The sequence below is a fragment of the Coregonus clupeaformis genome, chromosome 39 (genome assembly GCF_020615455.1).
Source record: "Coregonus clupeaformis isolate EN_2021a chromosome 39, ASM2061545v1, whole genome shotgun sequence".
Taxonomy (NCBI): Eukaryota; Metazoa; Chordata; class Actinopteri; order Salmoniformes; family Salmonidae; genus Coregonus; species Coregonus clupeaformis.
The window spans coordinates 6,189,815-6,207,969 of record NC_059230.1 but is presented as its reverse complement, the minus strand read 5'-3'; the positions used below and the strand labels follow the sequence as shown (position 1 = coordinate 6,207,969).

General features: G+C 47.9%; 1 protein-coding gene across 1 annotated transcript in view; it reads left to right on the top strand.

Moving 5' to 3' along the window:
• Positions 1 to 18,155, top strand: part of LOC123482855 (pyruvate carboxylase, mitochondrial-like) — a 202,578-nt gene that overhangs the window by 51,105 nt on the left and 133,318 nt on the right. Inside the window, exons 7-9 of the mRNA XM_045211804.1 lie at positions 1,438 to 1,555; positions 2,482 to 2,549; positions 12,492 to 12,575. Coding sequence (XP_045067739.1) covers positions 1,438 to 1,555; positions 2,482 to 2,549; positions 12,492 to 12,575 — 270 coding nt within the window. The remainder of the gene's footprint in view (positions 1 to 1,437; positions 1,556 to 2,481; positions 2,550 to 12,491; positions 12,576 to 18,155) is intronic.

Genomic DNA, 18,155 nt, shown 5'->3' with positions numbered 1-18,155 from the left:
GTCCTGAAGGGATAGTTGGGCATCGCTGACCTGGGCGGGCTGGGGGGGCTGGCTCACTGTGATGACCCGTGGTAGGAGGCCCTCTGATAGGGGAATGGAGAACCTCCCTGGTGGTGTCGAGGCGGTGGCCGTACCCAGTTTCACCAGCTGGTCGTGGTATTGATGGAGTAGATGACCTTGTTCGACCTTGTTCGTTAACCGTCTGGAAGAGCGTAAATCTTCTGCTGCTTCCATACTGTTGAAGTGTTATTCTGTAACGTATACGCCGGGAGTCAGGAAACAGGTGCAGAAGGTAATTTTAATAAATAACAGATGCAGATTAACAAACATGCGGCGCATGCAGAACGTGAGAGAAAACAATAACACCTAGTGACTGAAGACAACTGAGGGCTAAATAAAGGGGGAGTAATCAAGGAGTGATGAAGTCCAGGTGTGCCTCACGCACAGGTGTGCGTAATGATGGTTGCCAGGTGTGAAAAATGATGGGTTGCCAGGACCGGGGGTTAGTGGACCAGCGACGTCGAGCGCCGGAGCGGGGGAGCGGGAGAAGACGTGACTGATATATTATTGATGGATGTTTGGGTGTATATTCTGAATAATAGTAGATAAATTATTGATGGATGTTTGGGTGTATATTCTGAATAATAGTAGATATATTATTGATGGATGTTTGGGTGTATATTCTGAATAATAGTAGATATATTATTGATGCATGTTTGGGTGTATATTCTGAATAATAGTAGATATATTATTGATGGATGTTTGGGTGTATATTCTGAATAATAGTAGATATATTATTGATGGATGTTTGGGTGTATATTCTGAATAATAGTAGATACATTATTGATGGATGTCTGTTTATATTCAGAATCCAGCAGGTAGCTTAGTGGTTAAGAGCGTTGTGCCAGTAACCGAAAGGTTGCTGGTTCTAATCCCTGAGCCAACTAGGTGAAAAATCTGTAGATGTGCCCTTGAGCAAGGCACTTAACCCTAATTGCTCCTGTAAGTCGCTCTGGATAAGAGTGTCTGCTAAATGACTAAAAATAAAGTATTGTTGTAAGTTACTAGGAATCCTTCTTAGGGGGAAAGTATTGTTGTAAATTACTAGGAATCCTTGGGGGGATGTTATGCATAAGTTGTAACTTATGCATAACTCATTCATATGTTGGTATATCGATTGAATGCTTGATTGATTGACTGACGGATGGAAGGATGGATGGATAGATTGATGCGTAGGTCGGTCGGTAGGTAGGTAAAGTCTTTGACTAACTATTGATTTACTTGATTTATTGATGTATGTATTGTTTGATTGATTGATTGACTATCTCTTCTAGGAACTGGAGTTGAACGCCCTGAGAGCGTACTCTGAAGCCCTGACTAACTATTGATTGATAGATTGTTTGGTTTACTGATTGGTTGACTTGATTATATTAACAGGAACTGGAGGAGAACTACCACAGGGCCTACTCTGAGGCTCTGACAGCGTTTGGGAACGGAGCTCTGTTTATAGAGAAGTTCATCGAGAAACCACGACACATAGAAGTTCAGATCCTAGGTAAGAGTGTACGTTTGTATGCATGCATGTGATTGTGTGTGTGTGTGTGTGTGTGTGTGTGAGAGAGAGAGAGAGAGAGTTGGTATAGAGTTGTATAGTCATTATTCTGCCTCATTATAGATTAATTTGTAATTGGAGAGAATGTCGATATTACAGAGTTGGAATTGAACTTGGCTGCAAATTGCTGTGTGTGTGTGTGTGTGTGTGTGTGTGTAAATACCAGCCCCTCGTGGAACGCTTGGACAACCTCGTGTAGGTGCAAGCTGGTGGCTCTGATATTTGGCAGTCTCAGCTTGCAGTGTGTGGCCTCCAGATTGCGGGACTTACAAAAAACTAGGGCAAAGCAGTTGGCTAGGTGCTGCTCTGTTTCAGCTGTCGTGGGCAGCCTAGCTGTTAGGAGAAGGAGGTGATTTCTGTACCCTTGAGTGCCATGAATACAGAGACCTTTGAAATGTTTGGATCCTTTTTTTGTACATTTGATTGGTGGATTCAAATAAAGTATCTAAAATGTGTGTGTGTGTGTGTGTGTGTGTGTGTATGTGTGTCTGGGGACATTAATTTGTGTCTAAAGGGCAAGTTTGGGATATAAATTACCCCCCAAAAACTCTCCTCTTCTCTTCTCTTCTCTTCTCTTCTCTTCTCTTCTCTTCTCTTCTCTTCTCTTCTCTTCTCTTCTCTTCTCTTCTCTTCTCTTCTCTTCTCTTCTCTTCTCTTCTCCCTCCCTCTCTCTCTCTCTCCCTCTCTCTTTCTCTCTCTCTCTCCCTCTCTCCCTCTCTCTCTCTCTCTCTCTCTCTCTCTCTCTCTCCCTCTCTCTCTCTCTCTCTCTCTCTCTCTCTCTCTCTCTCTCTCTCTCTCTCTCTCTCTCTCTCTCTCTCTCTCTCTCTCTCTCTCTCTCTCTCTCTCGCTCTCGCTCTCTCCATCCCCAGGTGATAAGTATGGGAACATAATACATCTCTATGAGAGAGACTGTTCCATCCAGAGAAGACATCAGAAGGTATCTATACATAAAAACACCAGTCTCAACGTCAACGGTGAAGAGGCGACTCCAGGATGCTGACCTTCAGAGTTGCAAAGAAAAAGCCATATCTCAGGCTGGCCAATAAAAAGAAAATATTAAGATGGGCAAAAGAACACAGACACTGGACTTTTTCTTTGCAACTCTGCCTAGAAGGTCAGCATCCCGGAGTCACCTCTTCACTGTTGACGTTGAGACTGTTTTTTTGCGGGTAATATTTAATGAAGCTGCCAGTTGAGGACCTGTGAGGCGTCTGTTTCTCAAACTAGACACTCTAATGTATTTGTCCTCTTGCTCAGTTGTGCACCGGGGCCTACCACTCCTCTTTCTATTCTGGTTAGAGCCAGTTTGCACTGTTCTGTGAAGGGAGTAGTACACAGCGTTGTACGAGATCTTCAGTTTCTTGGCAATTTCTCGCATGGAATAGCCTTCATTTCTCAGAACAAGAATAGACTGACGAGTTTCAGAAGAAAGTTATTTGTTTCTGGCCATTTTACGCCTGTAATCAAACCCACAATTACTGATGCTCCAGATACTCAACTAGTCTCAAGAAGGCCAGTTTTGTTGCTTCTTTAATCAGCACAGCAGTTTTCAGCTGTGCTAACATAATTGCAAAGGGGTTTTCTAATGATCAATTAGCCTTTTAAAATTATAAACTTGGATTAGCAAACACAACGTGCCATTGGAACACAGGACTGATGGTTGCTGATAATGGGCCTCTGTACGCCTATGTAGATATTCCATAAAAAATCAGCCGTCTCCAGCTACAATAGCCATTTACAACATTTACAATGTCTACACTGTATTTCTGATCAATTTGATGTTATTTTAATGGACAAAAAACAAGAACTTTCGAAAACAAGAACATTTCTAAGTGACCCCAAACTTTTGAACAGTGGTGTATATACAGTTGAAGTCGGAAGTTTACATACACTTAGGTTGGAGTCATTAAAACTAGTTTTCCACCACTCCACAAATTTCTTGTTAACAAACTATAGTTTTGGCAAGTCGGTTAGGACATCTACTTTGTGCATGACACAAGTAATTTTTCCAACAATTGTTTACAGACAGATTATTTCACTTATAATTCACTGTATCACAATTCCAGTGGGTCGGAAGTTTACATACACTAAGTTGACTGTGCCATTAAACAGAAAATTCCAGAAAATGATGTAATGGCTTTAGAAGCTTCTGATAGGCTAATTGGCATAATTTGAGTCAATTGGAGGTGTACCTGTGGATGTATTTCAAGGCCTACCTTCAAACTCAGTGCCTCTTTGCTTGACATCATGGGGAAATCAGAAAATAAATTGTAGACCTCCACAAGTCTGGTTCATCCTTGGGAGAAGTTTCCAAATGCCTGAAGGTACCACGTTCATCTGTACAAACAATAGTACACAAGTATAAACACCATGGGACCACGCGGCCGTCATACTGCTCAGGAAGGAGACGCGTTCTGTCTCCTAGAGATGAACGTACTTTGGTGCGAAAAGTGCAAATCAATCCCAGAACAACAGCAAAGGACCTTGTGAAGATGCTGGAGGAAACAGGTACAAAAGTATCTATGTCCACGGTAAAACGAGTCCTATATCAACATAACCTGAAAGGCCGCTCAGCAAGGAAGAAGCCACTGCTCCAAAACCGCAATAAAAAAGCCGTACTACGGTTTGCAAATGCACATGGGGACAAAGATTGTACTTTTTGGAGAAATGTCCTCTGGTCTGATGAAACAAAAATAGAACTGTTTGGCCATGATGAGCATCGTTATGTTTGGAGGAAAAAGGGGGTTCTTGCAAGCCGAAGAACACCATCCCAACCGTGAAGCACGTGGGTGGCAGCATCATGCTGTGGGGGTGCTTTGCTGCAGGAGGGACTGGTGCACTTCACAAAATAGATGGTGTAGTATCTAAACAGTTTATGATTTTGCTGACGTTTGCAAATGGTGTGTTAGAGGAACTTGGCTCTGCTTGCGGAAACATCTGGAAAACATTACTACATAGGTTTCTTGGAATAGAGGAGAGTCTACTATGTAGAGGCCAGGGATTGGTCTATTAAAATCACGCAATATTATGTTACATAGGATATAAATACCATGTTTTGAACAAAGGACGGGGAGAATAATCATTTTTTGAGATTGGGCAGATGTTCTCCAGACATTCTGCAGATGTCTGTAAATTGACGCTGGAACCCTTTGATATAAATAAACTTTTGTAATCAAAGTACAGTGTAAGCGGACTTCTTATCATCACAGCATAGATCAGCATCGTTGTTTCTGACACCACAATGGCATCATGAGGAACTTAAATGATGTGGATATATTGAAGCAACATCTCAAGACATCAGTCAGGAAGTTAAAGCTTGGTCGCAAATGGGTCTTCCAAATGGACAATGACCCCAAGCACACTTCCAAAGTTGTGGCAAAATGGCTTAAGGACAACAAAGTCAAGGTATTGGAGTGGCCATCACAAAGCCCTGACCGCAATCCTATAGAAAATATGTGGTAAGAACTGAAAAAGCGTGTGCGAGCAAGGAGGCCTTCAAACCTGACTCAGTTACACCAGCTCTGTCAGAAGGAATGGGCCAGAATTCACCCAACTTATTGTGGGAAGCTTGTGGAAGGCTACCCAAAACGTTTGACCCAAGTTAAACAATTTAAAGGCAATGCTACCAAATACTAATTGAGTGTATGTAAGCTTCTGACCCACTGGGAATGTGATGAAAGAAATAAAAGCTGAAATAAATCATTCTTTCTACTATTATTCTGACATTTCACATTCTTAAAAGAAAGTGGTGATCCTAACTGACCTAAGACAGGGAATTTTTACTAGGATTAAATGTCAGGAATTGTGAAAAACTGAGTTTAAATGTATTTGGCTAAGGTGTATGTAAACTTCCAACTTCAACTGTATACTACCAGTCAAAAGTTTGGACACACCTACTCATTCAAGGGTTTTTCTTTATTTTTTACATTGTAGAATAAAAATGAAGACATCAAAACTATGAAAAAACACATTTGGAATCATGTAGTAACCAAAAAAGTGTTAAACAAAGCAAAATATATTTTATATTTGAGATTCTTCAAATAGCCACCCTTTGCCTTGATGACAGCTTTGCACTCTCTTGGCATTGTCCCAACCAGCTTCATGAGGTAGTCACCTGGAATGCATTTCAATTAACAGGTGTGCCTTCTTAAAAGTTAATGTGTGGAATTTCTTTCCTTCTTAATGCGTTTGAGCCAATCAGTTGTGTTGTGACAAGGTAGGGGGGGTATACAGAAGATAGCCCTATTTGTTAAAATACCAAGTCCATATTGTGGCAAGAACAGCTCAAATAAGCAAAGAGAAACGACAGTGCATCATTACTTTAAGACATGAAGGTCAGTCAATATGGAACATTTCAAGACTTTTAAAGTTTCTTAAAGTGCAGTCGCAAAAACCATCAAGCGCTATGATGAAACTGGCTCTCCTGAGGACCGCCACAGGAATGGAAGACCCAGAGTTACCTCTGCTGCAGAGGATAAGTTCATTAGAGTTACCAGCTTCAGAAATTGCAGCCCAAATAAATGCTTTACAGAGTTCAAGTAACAGACACATCTCAACATCAACTGTTCAGAGGGGACTGTGTGAATCAGGCCTTCATGGTCGAATTGCTGCAAAGAAACCACTACTAAAGGACACCAATCGCGACGAGTACTGATATACGAAGAGGCAGGACGCAGATGCAGGAATTAACAAGGTCAAGGTTTACTTAATAATGAGAAAGAGAATAACAAAGAGAGAGTAAACGACACGACCCTTAACAATCACACACAATACAGAACAGTCCAGGGCTAAATAGGGGTGATGATGAGAGGACCAGGAACCACCGGCCTGAGGAGAGACACATGAAAAGTAGGTGAGATACGGTAGTGAGGGGGAAGGAGCAGCCGGTATGATACTTCATTTATCCGGCGGAGGACATTAAACGGCCCCACAAAGCCAGACACGATCACCAGGCTGGAATACAGGGGCCTCACTGCGGTGACAGTCGGCTTGGTCCTTCCAAGCCAGGCGGATGTCTTCGTCCAAACGACAGATGCAACGATGAGAGATGAGGGCAGGATCCCCCAGATCCTTCCTTTCTCCAGTATGGTGCATCCTGGAGAGTGCGTCAGCTTTCACATTCTGGGATCCTGGGCTGTAGGACAGAATGAATTGAAAGCGAGTATGAAATTGGGCCCACCTGGCTTGACGTGAGTTCATCTGTTTTGCTGCCAGTATGTTCTCCAAATTCCGGTGGTCAGTAAGAATCCGGAATGGATGGTCTGCGCCCTCCAGCCAGTGTCTCCATTCCTCCAGAGCGAGGACGACGGCCAACAGCTCCCTGTCTCCAACTCCATGGTTCCTCTCTGCGGGGGTAAGTTTTGTAGACAAAAAGGCACAGGGATATATTTTCTCTGGCATACCGTGTCGCTGGGAGAGGACCGCACCCACACCCTCCTCCGATGTGTTCACCTCCAGGATGAAAGGACGAGATGGATCTGGGGTTTTTAGGATGGGCGCTGTGGTGAACCTCTCCTTCAGCCTCTTGAAGGCAGCGTCAGCCGCAGGGTTCCAGGCCAGCTTTTGTGGCCCACCCTTAAGGAGAGAGGTGAGCGGGGCGGCTATGGAGCTAAAGGACCTGATGAAACGCCGGTAGAAATTGGCAAAGACCAGGAAGCTCTGTAGGCCCTTGATGGTGGTGGGAACTGGACATGACCTGATGGCGTCCGTCTTAACTCCTTCCATGAACACCCACTGAGGACTGATCCTGTATCCCAGGAAGGAGATGGCCTGTTGGTGGAATTCACATTTCTCCCCCTTCACCAACAGGCTGTGTTCCCGGAGGCGGAGAAGGACAGCTCAGACGTCCCTGACATGCTCCTTGAACGTAGCCGAGTAGATCAGGATATCGTCAATGTACACCACCACCTGTCTACTCAGCATGTCCCGGAACACGTCATTGATGAAAGATTGGAACAACGAAGGTGTGTTGGTGTGACCATAGGGCATGACGCAGTATTCATAGTGGCCTGAGGTAGTGCTGAATGTCATCTTCCACTCGTCTCCTTCCCGGATTCGGATCAGGTTGTAGGCACTCCTCAGGTCCAACTTGGTAAAGTACCGGGCCCCTCGTAGCTGCTCGATGGCCGACGGAACCAGAGGGAGGGGGTACCGGTACTTGGTGGTGACTGCGTTCAGCCCCCTGTAGTCAATGCATGGTTTCAGTCCTCCGTCTTTTTTGGCCATGAAGAAGAAGCTGGTGGAGGCAGGAGAGGTAGAGCATCTGATGAACCCCTGTTTCAGGGTCTCCGCCACATACTTCTCCATGGCCTCAGTCTCTGCCATGGAAAGGGGGTAAATGCGACTCTTTGGGGGGTGTTGTCCCTCCAGCAGGTCAATGGCGCAGTCCCAGGGCCTGTGAGGAGGGAGACACGTAGCCTTTGATGAAGAGAAGACATCGGAGAGATCTGCGTACTCACGTAGGATGTTGGGCTGGAGTGAGGCAGGTCTTCCGGCATGAGGTGGACCAGGCTGTGATCCTCTTGGTGATCCAATTGATGGCGGGGTTGTGTAGTCTGAGCCAGGGCAATCCCAAGACGATCCAGTGAAGGGGTGACGTGACGATGTGGAATGACAGCTCCTCGTGGTGCTCCGGTAGGGTGGGAATGGTGATGGTGATGGGGAGAGTGACGTGCGTAATGGTGCCTGATCCAAGGGGTTTATTGTCCAGTGAGGTGACGTGTAGCGGCGATGGCAGTAGCACGGTGGGCAACCCCCATTCAGAGACCAGCTCCCTATCTATAAGGTTCCCCGCTGATCCGGAATCTATCATTGCAGTAGAAATGGAAGAGAAGGAATAACCAGTCACTGTTATAGGAACTAAAAACAATGGTTTTGTGATAGGAGTGGTCCTCTGTAGCTCAATTGGTGGAGCATGGCGCTTGTAACGCCAGGGTAGTGGGTTCGATCCCCGGGACCAATCATACATAAAAATGTATGCACACATGACTGTAAGTCGCTTTGGATAAAAGCGTCTGCTAAATGGCATATTTTTATATATTATTATGACGTAACACTCACGGAGTGGCTACGGGAGTCAAACCACCTAGATAGGAAGCCCCCAGGAGATCTGTGGTCCGTGGTGGTGTAGGGGATGCTGCCCACCTCCATGGGTGAGGACTCGGAAGCAGGGCGGCTTCCATAGATCAGATGGGGTGAGCGTCGAGGCTCCGGGAGGTGTTGGGAACGCCGTCTCTCTCTCAACATGTCGTCAAGACGGATGGACTGGGTGATGAGGGCCCCTCTCTCTGTTGTAGATGGAGGAGACGCTCACCCCCGTCCTTTCCCTCCATGGGATGATAGAACACCGTCCTGAACCGAGTGAGGAAGGTGGGGTAGGGAAGCGCCACTGCCTCCTCTCCTTCCCAGACTGCCGTGGCCCAATCCAGCGCCTTTCCTTTAAGTAGCGAGATCACCAGCGCTATCCTGGCTTGGTCAGATGGATATGCCCTAGGCTGACGCGCCAGGTAAAGTGAAACCTGTAGCAGGAAACCGCTACATTTAGTAGTTTTACCATCATAGCGCTCCGGTAGGGCAAGGGTTCCCCGCAGAAGTGGGTGATAGCACGGGAACAGGTGGATTGGATGCACTCGCCGCTCCCTGAGGTGGCACTGGAGCGCTGGGCAGATTATGCAGAGTTTGGAACACTTCCTGCATGGTGGCGTTCAGCTGGGCAAGCTGCTGCTGGTGCTGGTCGAGGCACTGGGAAACTCCTGCTGCATCCATTTTCGTTTGGTGTGTGATTCTGTGATGAGTACTGATATACGAAGAGGCAGGACGCAGACGCAGGAATTAATAAGGTCAAGGTTTACTTAATAATGAGAAAGAGAATAACAAAGAGAGAGTAAACGACACGACGCTTAACCATCACACACAACATCACCCAGAACAGTCCAGGGCTAAATAGGGGTGGTGATGAGATGATGAGGTGCAGGTGCGCTGGAGGTGATTAGGGTGCGTTGGGTTTCCATTCCGGTGTTGCCGAGGTGGTGCGCTGAGACCGGTGGCTCAGTAGACCGGCGAATCCGAGCGCCGGAGGGGAGCAATGGGAGGAGACGTGACACCAATAAGAAGAAGAGACCTGCTTGGGCCAAGAAACACGAGCAATGGACATTAGACAGGTGGACATTTTTCCTTTGGTCTGGAGTCCAAATTGGAGATTTTTGGTTCCAACCGCCGTGTCTTTGTGAGACGCGGTGTGGGTGAACGGATGATCTCCGCACGTGTATTTCCCACCGTAAAGCATGGAGGAGGAGGTGTTATGGGGTGGGGGTGCTTTGCTGGTGACACTGTCTGTGATTTATTTAGAATTCAAGGCACACTTAACCAGCATGGCTACAACAGCATTCTGCAGCGATTCGCCATCCCATCTGGTTTGGGCTTAGTGGGACTATCATTTGTTTTTCAACAGGATAATGACCCAACACACCTCCAGGCTGTGTAAGGGCTATTTTACCAAGAAGGAGAGTGATGGAGTGCTGCATCAGATGACCTGGCCTCCACAATCCTCCGACCTCAACCCAATTGAGATGGTTTGGGATGAGTCGGACTGCAGAGTGAAGGAAAAGCAGCCAACAAGTGCTCAGCATATGTGGGAACTCCTTCAAGACTGTTGGAAAAGCATTCCTGGTGAAGCTGGTTGAGAAAATGCCAAGAGTGTGCAAAGCTGTCATAAAGGGTGGCTATTTGAAGAATCTAAAATATAAAATATATTTTGATTTGTTTAACGCTTTTATGGTTACTACATGATTCCATATTTATTATTTCATAGTTTTGATGTCTTCACTATTATTCTACAATGTAGAAAATAGTAAAAATCAAGAAAAAGCCTTGAATGAGTAGGTGTGTCCAAACTTTTGACTGGTACTGTATATACAGTGCATTCGTAAAGTATTCAGACCCCTTCCCTTTTTCCACATTTTGTTACGTTACAACATTATTCTAAAATTGATCAAATTATTTTTTTCCATCAATCTACAGTCAATACCCAATAATGACAAAGTGAAAACAGGTTTATATAAATTTTTGCAAATCTATTAAATTTTTTTCAACAGTATTCAGCCCCTTTGCTAAGAGACTCGAAGTTGAGCTCAGGTGCATCCTGTTTCCATTGATCATCCTTGAGATGTTTTTACAAATTGATTGGACATGATTTGGAAAGGCACACATCTGTCTATATAAGGTCCCACAGTTGACAGTGCATGCCAGAGCAAAAACCAAGCCATGAGGTCAAAGGAATTATTCGTAGAGCTCCGAGACAGGATTGTGTCGAGGCACGGATCTGGGGAAGGGTACCAAAAATGTCTGCAGCATTGAAGGTCCCTAAGAACACAGTGGCCTCCATCATTCTTAAATGGAAGAAGTTTGGAACCACCAAGACTCTTCCTAGAGCTGGCAGCCCAGCCAAACTGAGCAATCGGGGGATAATGGCCTTGGTCAGGGAGGTGACCAAGAACCCGATGGTCACTCTGACAGCGCTCCAGAGTTCCTCTGTGGAGATGGAAGAACCTTCCAGAAGGACAACCATCTTTGCAGCACTCCACCAATCAGGCCTTTGTTGTAGAGTGGCCAGACGGAAGCCACTCCTCAGTAAAAGGCACATGACAGCCCGCTTGGAGTTTGCCCAAAGGCACCTAAAGGACTCTCAGTCCATGAGAAACAAGATTCTCTGGTCTGATGAAACCAAGATTGAACTCTTTGGCCTGAATGCCAAGCGTCACGTCTGGAGGAAACCTGGCACTATCCCTAATGTGAAGCATGATGGTGGCAGCATCATGCTGTGGGGAGTTTTTTCAGCGGCAGGGACTGGAAGACTAGTCAGGATCGAGGGAAAGATGAACGGAGCAAAGTACAGAAAGTTCCTTGATGAAAATCTGCTCCAGAGCGCTCAGGACCTCAGACTGGGGCGAAGGTTCACCTTCCAACAGGACAACAACCCTAAGCACACAGCCAAGACAACGCAGGAGTGGCTTCGGGACAAGTCTCTCAATGTCCTTGAGTGGCCCAGCCAGAGCCCGGAGTTGAACCCAATCGAACATCTCTGGAGAGACCTGACAATAGCTGTGCAGCGATGCTCCCCATCCAACCTAACAGAGCTTGTGAGGATCTGCAGAGAAAAATGGGAGAAACTCCCCAAATACAGGTGTGCCAAGCTTGTAGCGTCATACCCAAGAAGACTCTGGGCTGTAATTGCTGCCAACGGTGCTTCAACATAGTACTGAGTAAATGGTCTGAATACATATGGAAATTTGATATTACAGTTTTGTATTTGTTTTATAAATATGCCAAAAGAATACAAAAACGGTTTTTGCATTGTCATTATGGGGTGTTGTGTGTAGATTGATGAGGGGTGGAAAAAACAATCTAATAACTTGTAGAATAAGGCTGTAAAATACAAAATGTGGAACAAGTCAAGGGGTCTGAATACTTTCCAAATGCACTGTATCTATATATAACTATATCTACAGTATATACTGTACATGTTCCTCATTCCTTTACTATTTATTCCTTTAATATATATTCCTTTACTATTTATTCCTTTAATATACATTCCTTTACTATTTATTACTTATTTGTTATTACTTTACCACATCTTCAGTCTCTTATTTGCTAACGGCTACTTCTCTAATGACATCATATATATTGTATTGTGTTATATATTGTTTGTTTTTTTGGGTCAAATAATGTTTTTGAGATGTTGTCCTTTTAAGTCTTGCTCCTATTTAGCTTTTTTTTCTTCTTCTAGTCTTAAAGTCTGTCTCTGTTTAATGAAGGTGTTGTTAATAAAGTTTTATTGAGTTTGAAGGCGGTGTTGTTAACAAAGCTGTGTTGTGTTCTGTAGGTGGTGGAGATCGCCCCTGCGGCCGAACTGGACCCTCGTCTAAGAGACCGACTGACTTCTGACTCTGTCAAACTGGCCAAACAGGTATGGACACATAAACAGACACCGCGCCCCCTTTCTCTCTCTTTGCTGTCCGTTGTACTTGATGCTTCGCTTTTGGTTGGGGTGGGGGGTAATGGTGGGTAAGCGCTGCCTGCCAATGACTGACCTGGCTGCTCTAATGAATCCATCCATAAGTCTGTGAGCGTTTACTCTGCCTGCCTACTAATGACTGACCTGGCGGCTCTGATGAATTTTTCCTTTTCATCTGGCTGCTCAGACATTAATAATAGATATCTCTCTCTATCTAGATGACTGAGGCATCATCCTCTTGTGTGTGTGTGTGTGTGTGTGTGTGTGTGTGTGTGTGTGTGTGTGTGTGTGTGTGTGTGTGTGTGTGTGTGTGTGTGAGAAACGGATTTGTTCCATGAACATTACTCAGGCTGTCCTCACATCCTAAAGATCATCATGGAGGTGTAAAAAAAAAGCTGTGGAAATATCCCTGTTTCAATCGCTCTCAATGAAAAATATATATATATATTACATGGATGAAGGGAACAGAGAAGTGAGGGATGGGAGATGTTATAGAGGAGGAGAGGAATTAATGGTGGAGGAGAGAGGGATTGAGGGATTTTGAGGAAAGAGGAAAGAGGAAAGAGTTTGCCTGATGAGGATCTGTGATTTGTGGTTGAAGGGTGTAGAGTTAAAAGTAAGAACATTTGCACAAAAAAAAGAAGGAAATAGTAACACAATAAAATAACAATAACGAGGCTATATACAAGGAGTACCAGTACTGAGTCAATGTCCAGGGGTACCAGGTAGTAATGAGGCTATATACAAGGAATACTGGTACTGAGTCAATATGCAGGGGTACCAGGTAGTTGAAGTAATTGAGGTAATATATACATGTAGGTAGGGGTAAACGTGATGACTAGGCAATCAGGATAGATAATAAACAGAGTAGCAGCAGCGTAGGTGAAGAGTGTGAAAGAGAGTGAAAGTGTGTCTATGTGTGTGTGTGTGTGTGTGGGGCATCAATATGCACGTGTGTGTTAGAGTATGTAGTGTGTGTGTGTGTGTGTGTGTGTGTGTGTTGGAGTGTCAGTGTAGTATGTGTGTGTGGGTAGAATCCAGTGAGTGTGCATAGAGCCGGTGCAAGAGAGTCAGTGCAAATAAAATGGGGTCAATGCAAATAGTGAGGGTAGCCATTTGATTAACTGTTCAGCAGCCTTATGGCTTGGGGGTAGAAGCTGTTCAGGAGCCTTTTGGTCCCAGACTTGGCGCTCCAGTACTGCTTGCCGTGCGGAGCAGAGAGAACAATCTATGACTTGGGTGGCTGGAGTCTTTAATCATTTTTAGGGTCTTACAGTCGGATGCCAAGCAGTTGCCATACCAAGCGGTGATGCAGCCAATCAAGATGGTCTCATAGGTGCAGCTGAATAACTTTTTGAGGATCTGAGGGCCCATGACACATCTTTTAGCCTCCTGAGGGGGAAGAGGCTTTGTCCTGCCTTTGTTGGTGTGTTTAGACCATGATAATTCCTTAGTGATGTGGACACCAAGGATACTTGAATCTCTTGACTCGCTCCACTACAGCCCTGTCGATGTGAATGTGGGCGTGCTCTGCCCTCTATTTCCTGTAGTACATGATCAGCTCCTTTGTCTTGCTGACGTTGATGCAGAGGTTGTTGTCCTGGCACCACACTGCCAGGTCTTTGACCTCCCTATAGGCTGCCTCATCGTCGTAGGTGATCAGGCCTACCACCGTCGTGTCATTGGCAAACTTAATGATGGTGTTGGAATCGTGCGCATCCATGCAGTGGTTGGTGAACACGGAGTACAGGAGTCAACTAAGCACGCACCCCTGAGGGGCCCCCCGTGTTGAGGGTCAGCGTGGGGGATGTGTTGTTGCCTACCCTCACCACCTGGGGGCGGCCCGTCAGGAAGTCCAGGATCCAGTTGCAAAGGGGGGGGTGTTTAATCCCAGGGTCCTTAGCTTAGTGGGCACTATGGTGTTGAACGCTGAGCTGTAGTCAATGAACAGCATTCTCACGTAGGTGTTCCTTTTTTTTTTCCAGGTGGGAGAGGGGCAGTGTGGAGTGCAATAGATATTGCATCATCTGTGGATCTGTTGGGGCGGTATGCGAATTGGAGTGGGGTCCAGGGTGTCTGGGCTGATGCTGTTGATGTGAGCCATGACCAGCCTTTCAACGCATTTCATGACTAAGGGGCGATAGTCATACAGACTGAGTCTGGTAGAGGTTGTAAATGCCGGTGAAGACACTTGCCAACGACAGGTGGCGCCCCCTTGTGGATGAATCCGGGTGTGGGGGCTGGTACCCCCTCTTGGGGTCTCCCCCAAGCCGGCCATGGGCACCCAGAACGCCCATGTGTGAGTTGGAGCCATCCCCTGAGCACGCGTCCTGGTAATCCGTCTGGCCCCGAGGCCTTGTGAATGTTGACACTGTTTAAAGGTCTATGCTCACATCGGCTACGGAGAGCGTGATCGCACAGTCATCCGGAACAGCTGGTGCTATGATGCATGGTTCAGTGTTGCTCGCCTCGAAGCGAGCATAGAAGGCATTTTTGCTTGTCTGGTTGGCTCATGTCACTGGGCAGATCGCGGCTGGATTCCCCTTTGTAATTTACGGATTGTTTGCCAGCCCCTGCCACATCCGATGAGCGTCAGAGCCGGTGTAGTAGGATTCAATCTCAGTTCTATATTGACACTTTGCCAGTTTGATGGTTCGTCGGAGGGCGTAGCAGGATTTCTTATAAGCGTCCAGATTAATATCCCGCTCCGTGAAAGCGGTGGCTCTAGCCTTTAGCTCACTGTTGCCTGTAATCCATGGCTTCTGGTTGTGATATGTACGTGGCTTCTGGTTGGGATATGTACATGGCTTCTGGTTGGGATATGTACGTGGCTTCTGGTTGGGATATGTACGTGGCTTCTGGTTGTGATATGTACATGGCTTCTGGTTGGGATATGTACGTGGCTTCTGGTTGGGATATGTACGTGGCTTCTGGTTGGGATATGTACGTGGCTTCTGGTTGTGATATGTATGTACGTACGGTCACTGTGTGGGCGACGTTGTTGATGCACTTATTAATGAGGCCGGTGACTGATGTGGTAAACTCCTCAATGCCATCACATGAATCCCGGAAAGTATTCCAGTCTGTGATATGTCCTTGTGACACTCTGGCTCCATGGACTTTGATATTTGAGCCAGGGTTGTTCATTTTCTTTTGGGTTTATTTCTATGTTGGGTTTTCTAGTTGTTCAGTTCTATGTTTGGTGGTTGGTGTTGATTAGTCAGATGACTCCCAATCGGAGGTAACGAGTGTCAGCTGTCGGCTCGTTATCTCTGATTGGGAGCCATATTTAAACTGTGTGTTTTCACCTTTTGTTTGTGGGTTTTTGTTCCGTTTTCGGTCTGTGTACCGTGGACTTCATTGAGTCGTCTTTTGTTTTGTATTTGGTTACTTTGTTTAATAAAGTCATGTTTCTTGGACACGTTGCGCCTTGGTCATACTTGGACGACATAGACGACCGTGACAGAAAAACCCACCACAAAAAGACCAAGCAGCGTGTCAAGCGGCAACAGGACCTACCTACACAGGATTTATGGACTCCCATAAAGGGATTCATGGACATGGGAGGAGATTCTGGATGGTAAGGGCCTTGGGATCAACCGGAGAATATCGCCGTCCTCGTGAAGAGCGGGAGGCAGCTAAAGCCGAGGCGGCGATATGAGGAGTCAGCACGGGAGGCAAGGCTGGAAGCCCGAGAGTACTACCCAAGAATTTCTTGGGGAGGAAGCGCCAGGTATGGAGAGAAACGCTGGTGGATGTCCTCCTCGGCTGGGGACATATTACGCAGGAGGAGGCCGTCCGGTACCGGAGGACGATGAAGGGGGAGAACCTGGCAGAAGAGGAGCAACGGCATCAGCAGGGCCATCGCCGGAAGGACGAGGGCAACCCCAAAAAAATTTTTGGGGGGCACATGGCTTGGGCGCCTGGGCAGCAGGAGGCCGCCACAGGGAGATGTGGAGAGAAGGCTATCGGATTACGGGGGAGCCATTGGCAGTAGAGGGAGGGGAAGTTGTTGTGGCACGCGCGTGAGAGACTGAAGTGTGTTACCAGTCCGGTCCGGCCGGTCCTGATCCCCAGTTAAGGCCAGTGGTGTGTGTTCCTGACGACCGCCTGTTCCTACCCACGCACCAGGTCCACGTGTGCGTCGCCAGCCCGCCCGCCTGTTCCGGCCACTCGCACCAGGGATACGGTGCGCGTCGCCAGCCCAGCCCGCCTGTTCCTGCTCCACGCACGCAATCCTCCGGGCGCGCCACCAGTCCAGCCCGGCCTGTTCCTGCTCCACGCACGAATCCTACGGGGTGCGTCACCAGTCCAGCCCGGCCTGTTCCTGCTCCACGCACGAGCCTACGGGAGTGCGCTGCCAGCCGGCCAGAGTCTGCCGTCTGCCCAACGGCGCCTGAACTGGCCGTCTGCCCAACGGCGCCTGAACTGCCCGTCTGCCCAACGGCGCTTGAACTGCCCGTCTGCCCTATGGCGTCTGAACTGCCCGTCTGCCAAAGCGCTGCATAAGCCGCCCGTCTGTACTGAGCCTGCAAAGCCGCCCGTCTGCCATGAGCCTTCAGAGCCGTCCGCCAGACCGGAGCCGCTAGAGCCTTCCGCCAGACAGGAGCCGCTAGAGCCTTCCGCCAGACAGAATCATACACCAGCTATGGAATCAACAGGAGCCGACGCAGCCCATACTGGACTGGAAGCCCAGGTTCGGGACCAGCAAGAGCAGCTCCTGCAGATGGGAGCCGCCCTGCTGGAGGTGATGACCGCAATCCGAGGCTGGGGTCCGCCTCCACCGCCAGCCCCCGAGCCAGCACCATCAGCCAGCCATGAGCAGCCAGATCCGGTCAGCCAGCCATGAGCAGCCAGATCTGTCAGCCAGCCATGAGCAGCCAGATCTCACAGCCAGCCATGAGCAGCCAGATCCGTACAGCCAGCCAGAGCAGCCAGATCCGCCAGCCAGCCATGAGCAGCCAGATCCGCCAGCCAGCCATGAGCAGCCAGATCCGTCAGCCAGCCATGAGCAGCCAGACCCGCCAGCCAGCCACGAGCAGCCAGATCCACAGCCAGCCATGAGCAGCCAGATCCGCCAGAGCCGTCCAGCCAGGATCCACCAGAGCCGTCCAGCCAGGATCCGCCAGAGCCGTCCAGCAAGGATCCGCCAGAGCCGTCCCAGCCAGGATCCGCCAGAGCCGGTCCAGCCAGGATCCGCCAGAGCCGCCTAGCCAGGATCCGCCAGAGCCGGCCCAGCCAGGATCCGCCAGAGCCGCCCAGCCAGGATCCGCCAGAGCCGTCCAGCAAGGATCCGCCAGAGCCGTCTAGCCAGGATCCGCCAGAGCCGTCCAGCCAGGATCCGCCAGAGCCGCCCAGCCAGGATCCGCCAGAGCCGGCCCAGCAAGGGATCCGCCAGAGCCGCCCAGCCAGGATCCGCCAGAGCCGTCCCAGCCAGGATCCGCCAGAGCCGTCCAGCCCGGATCCGCCAGCCAGCCAGGATCCGGCCAGAGCCAGCCAGCCAGGATCCGCCCATTCAGTCCGGGAGCTGCC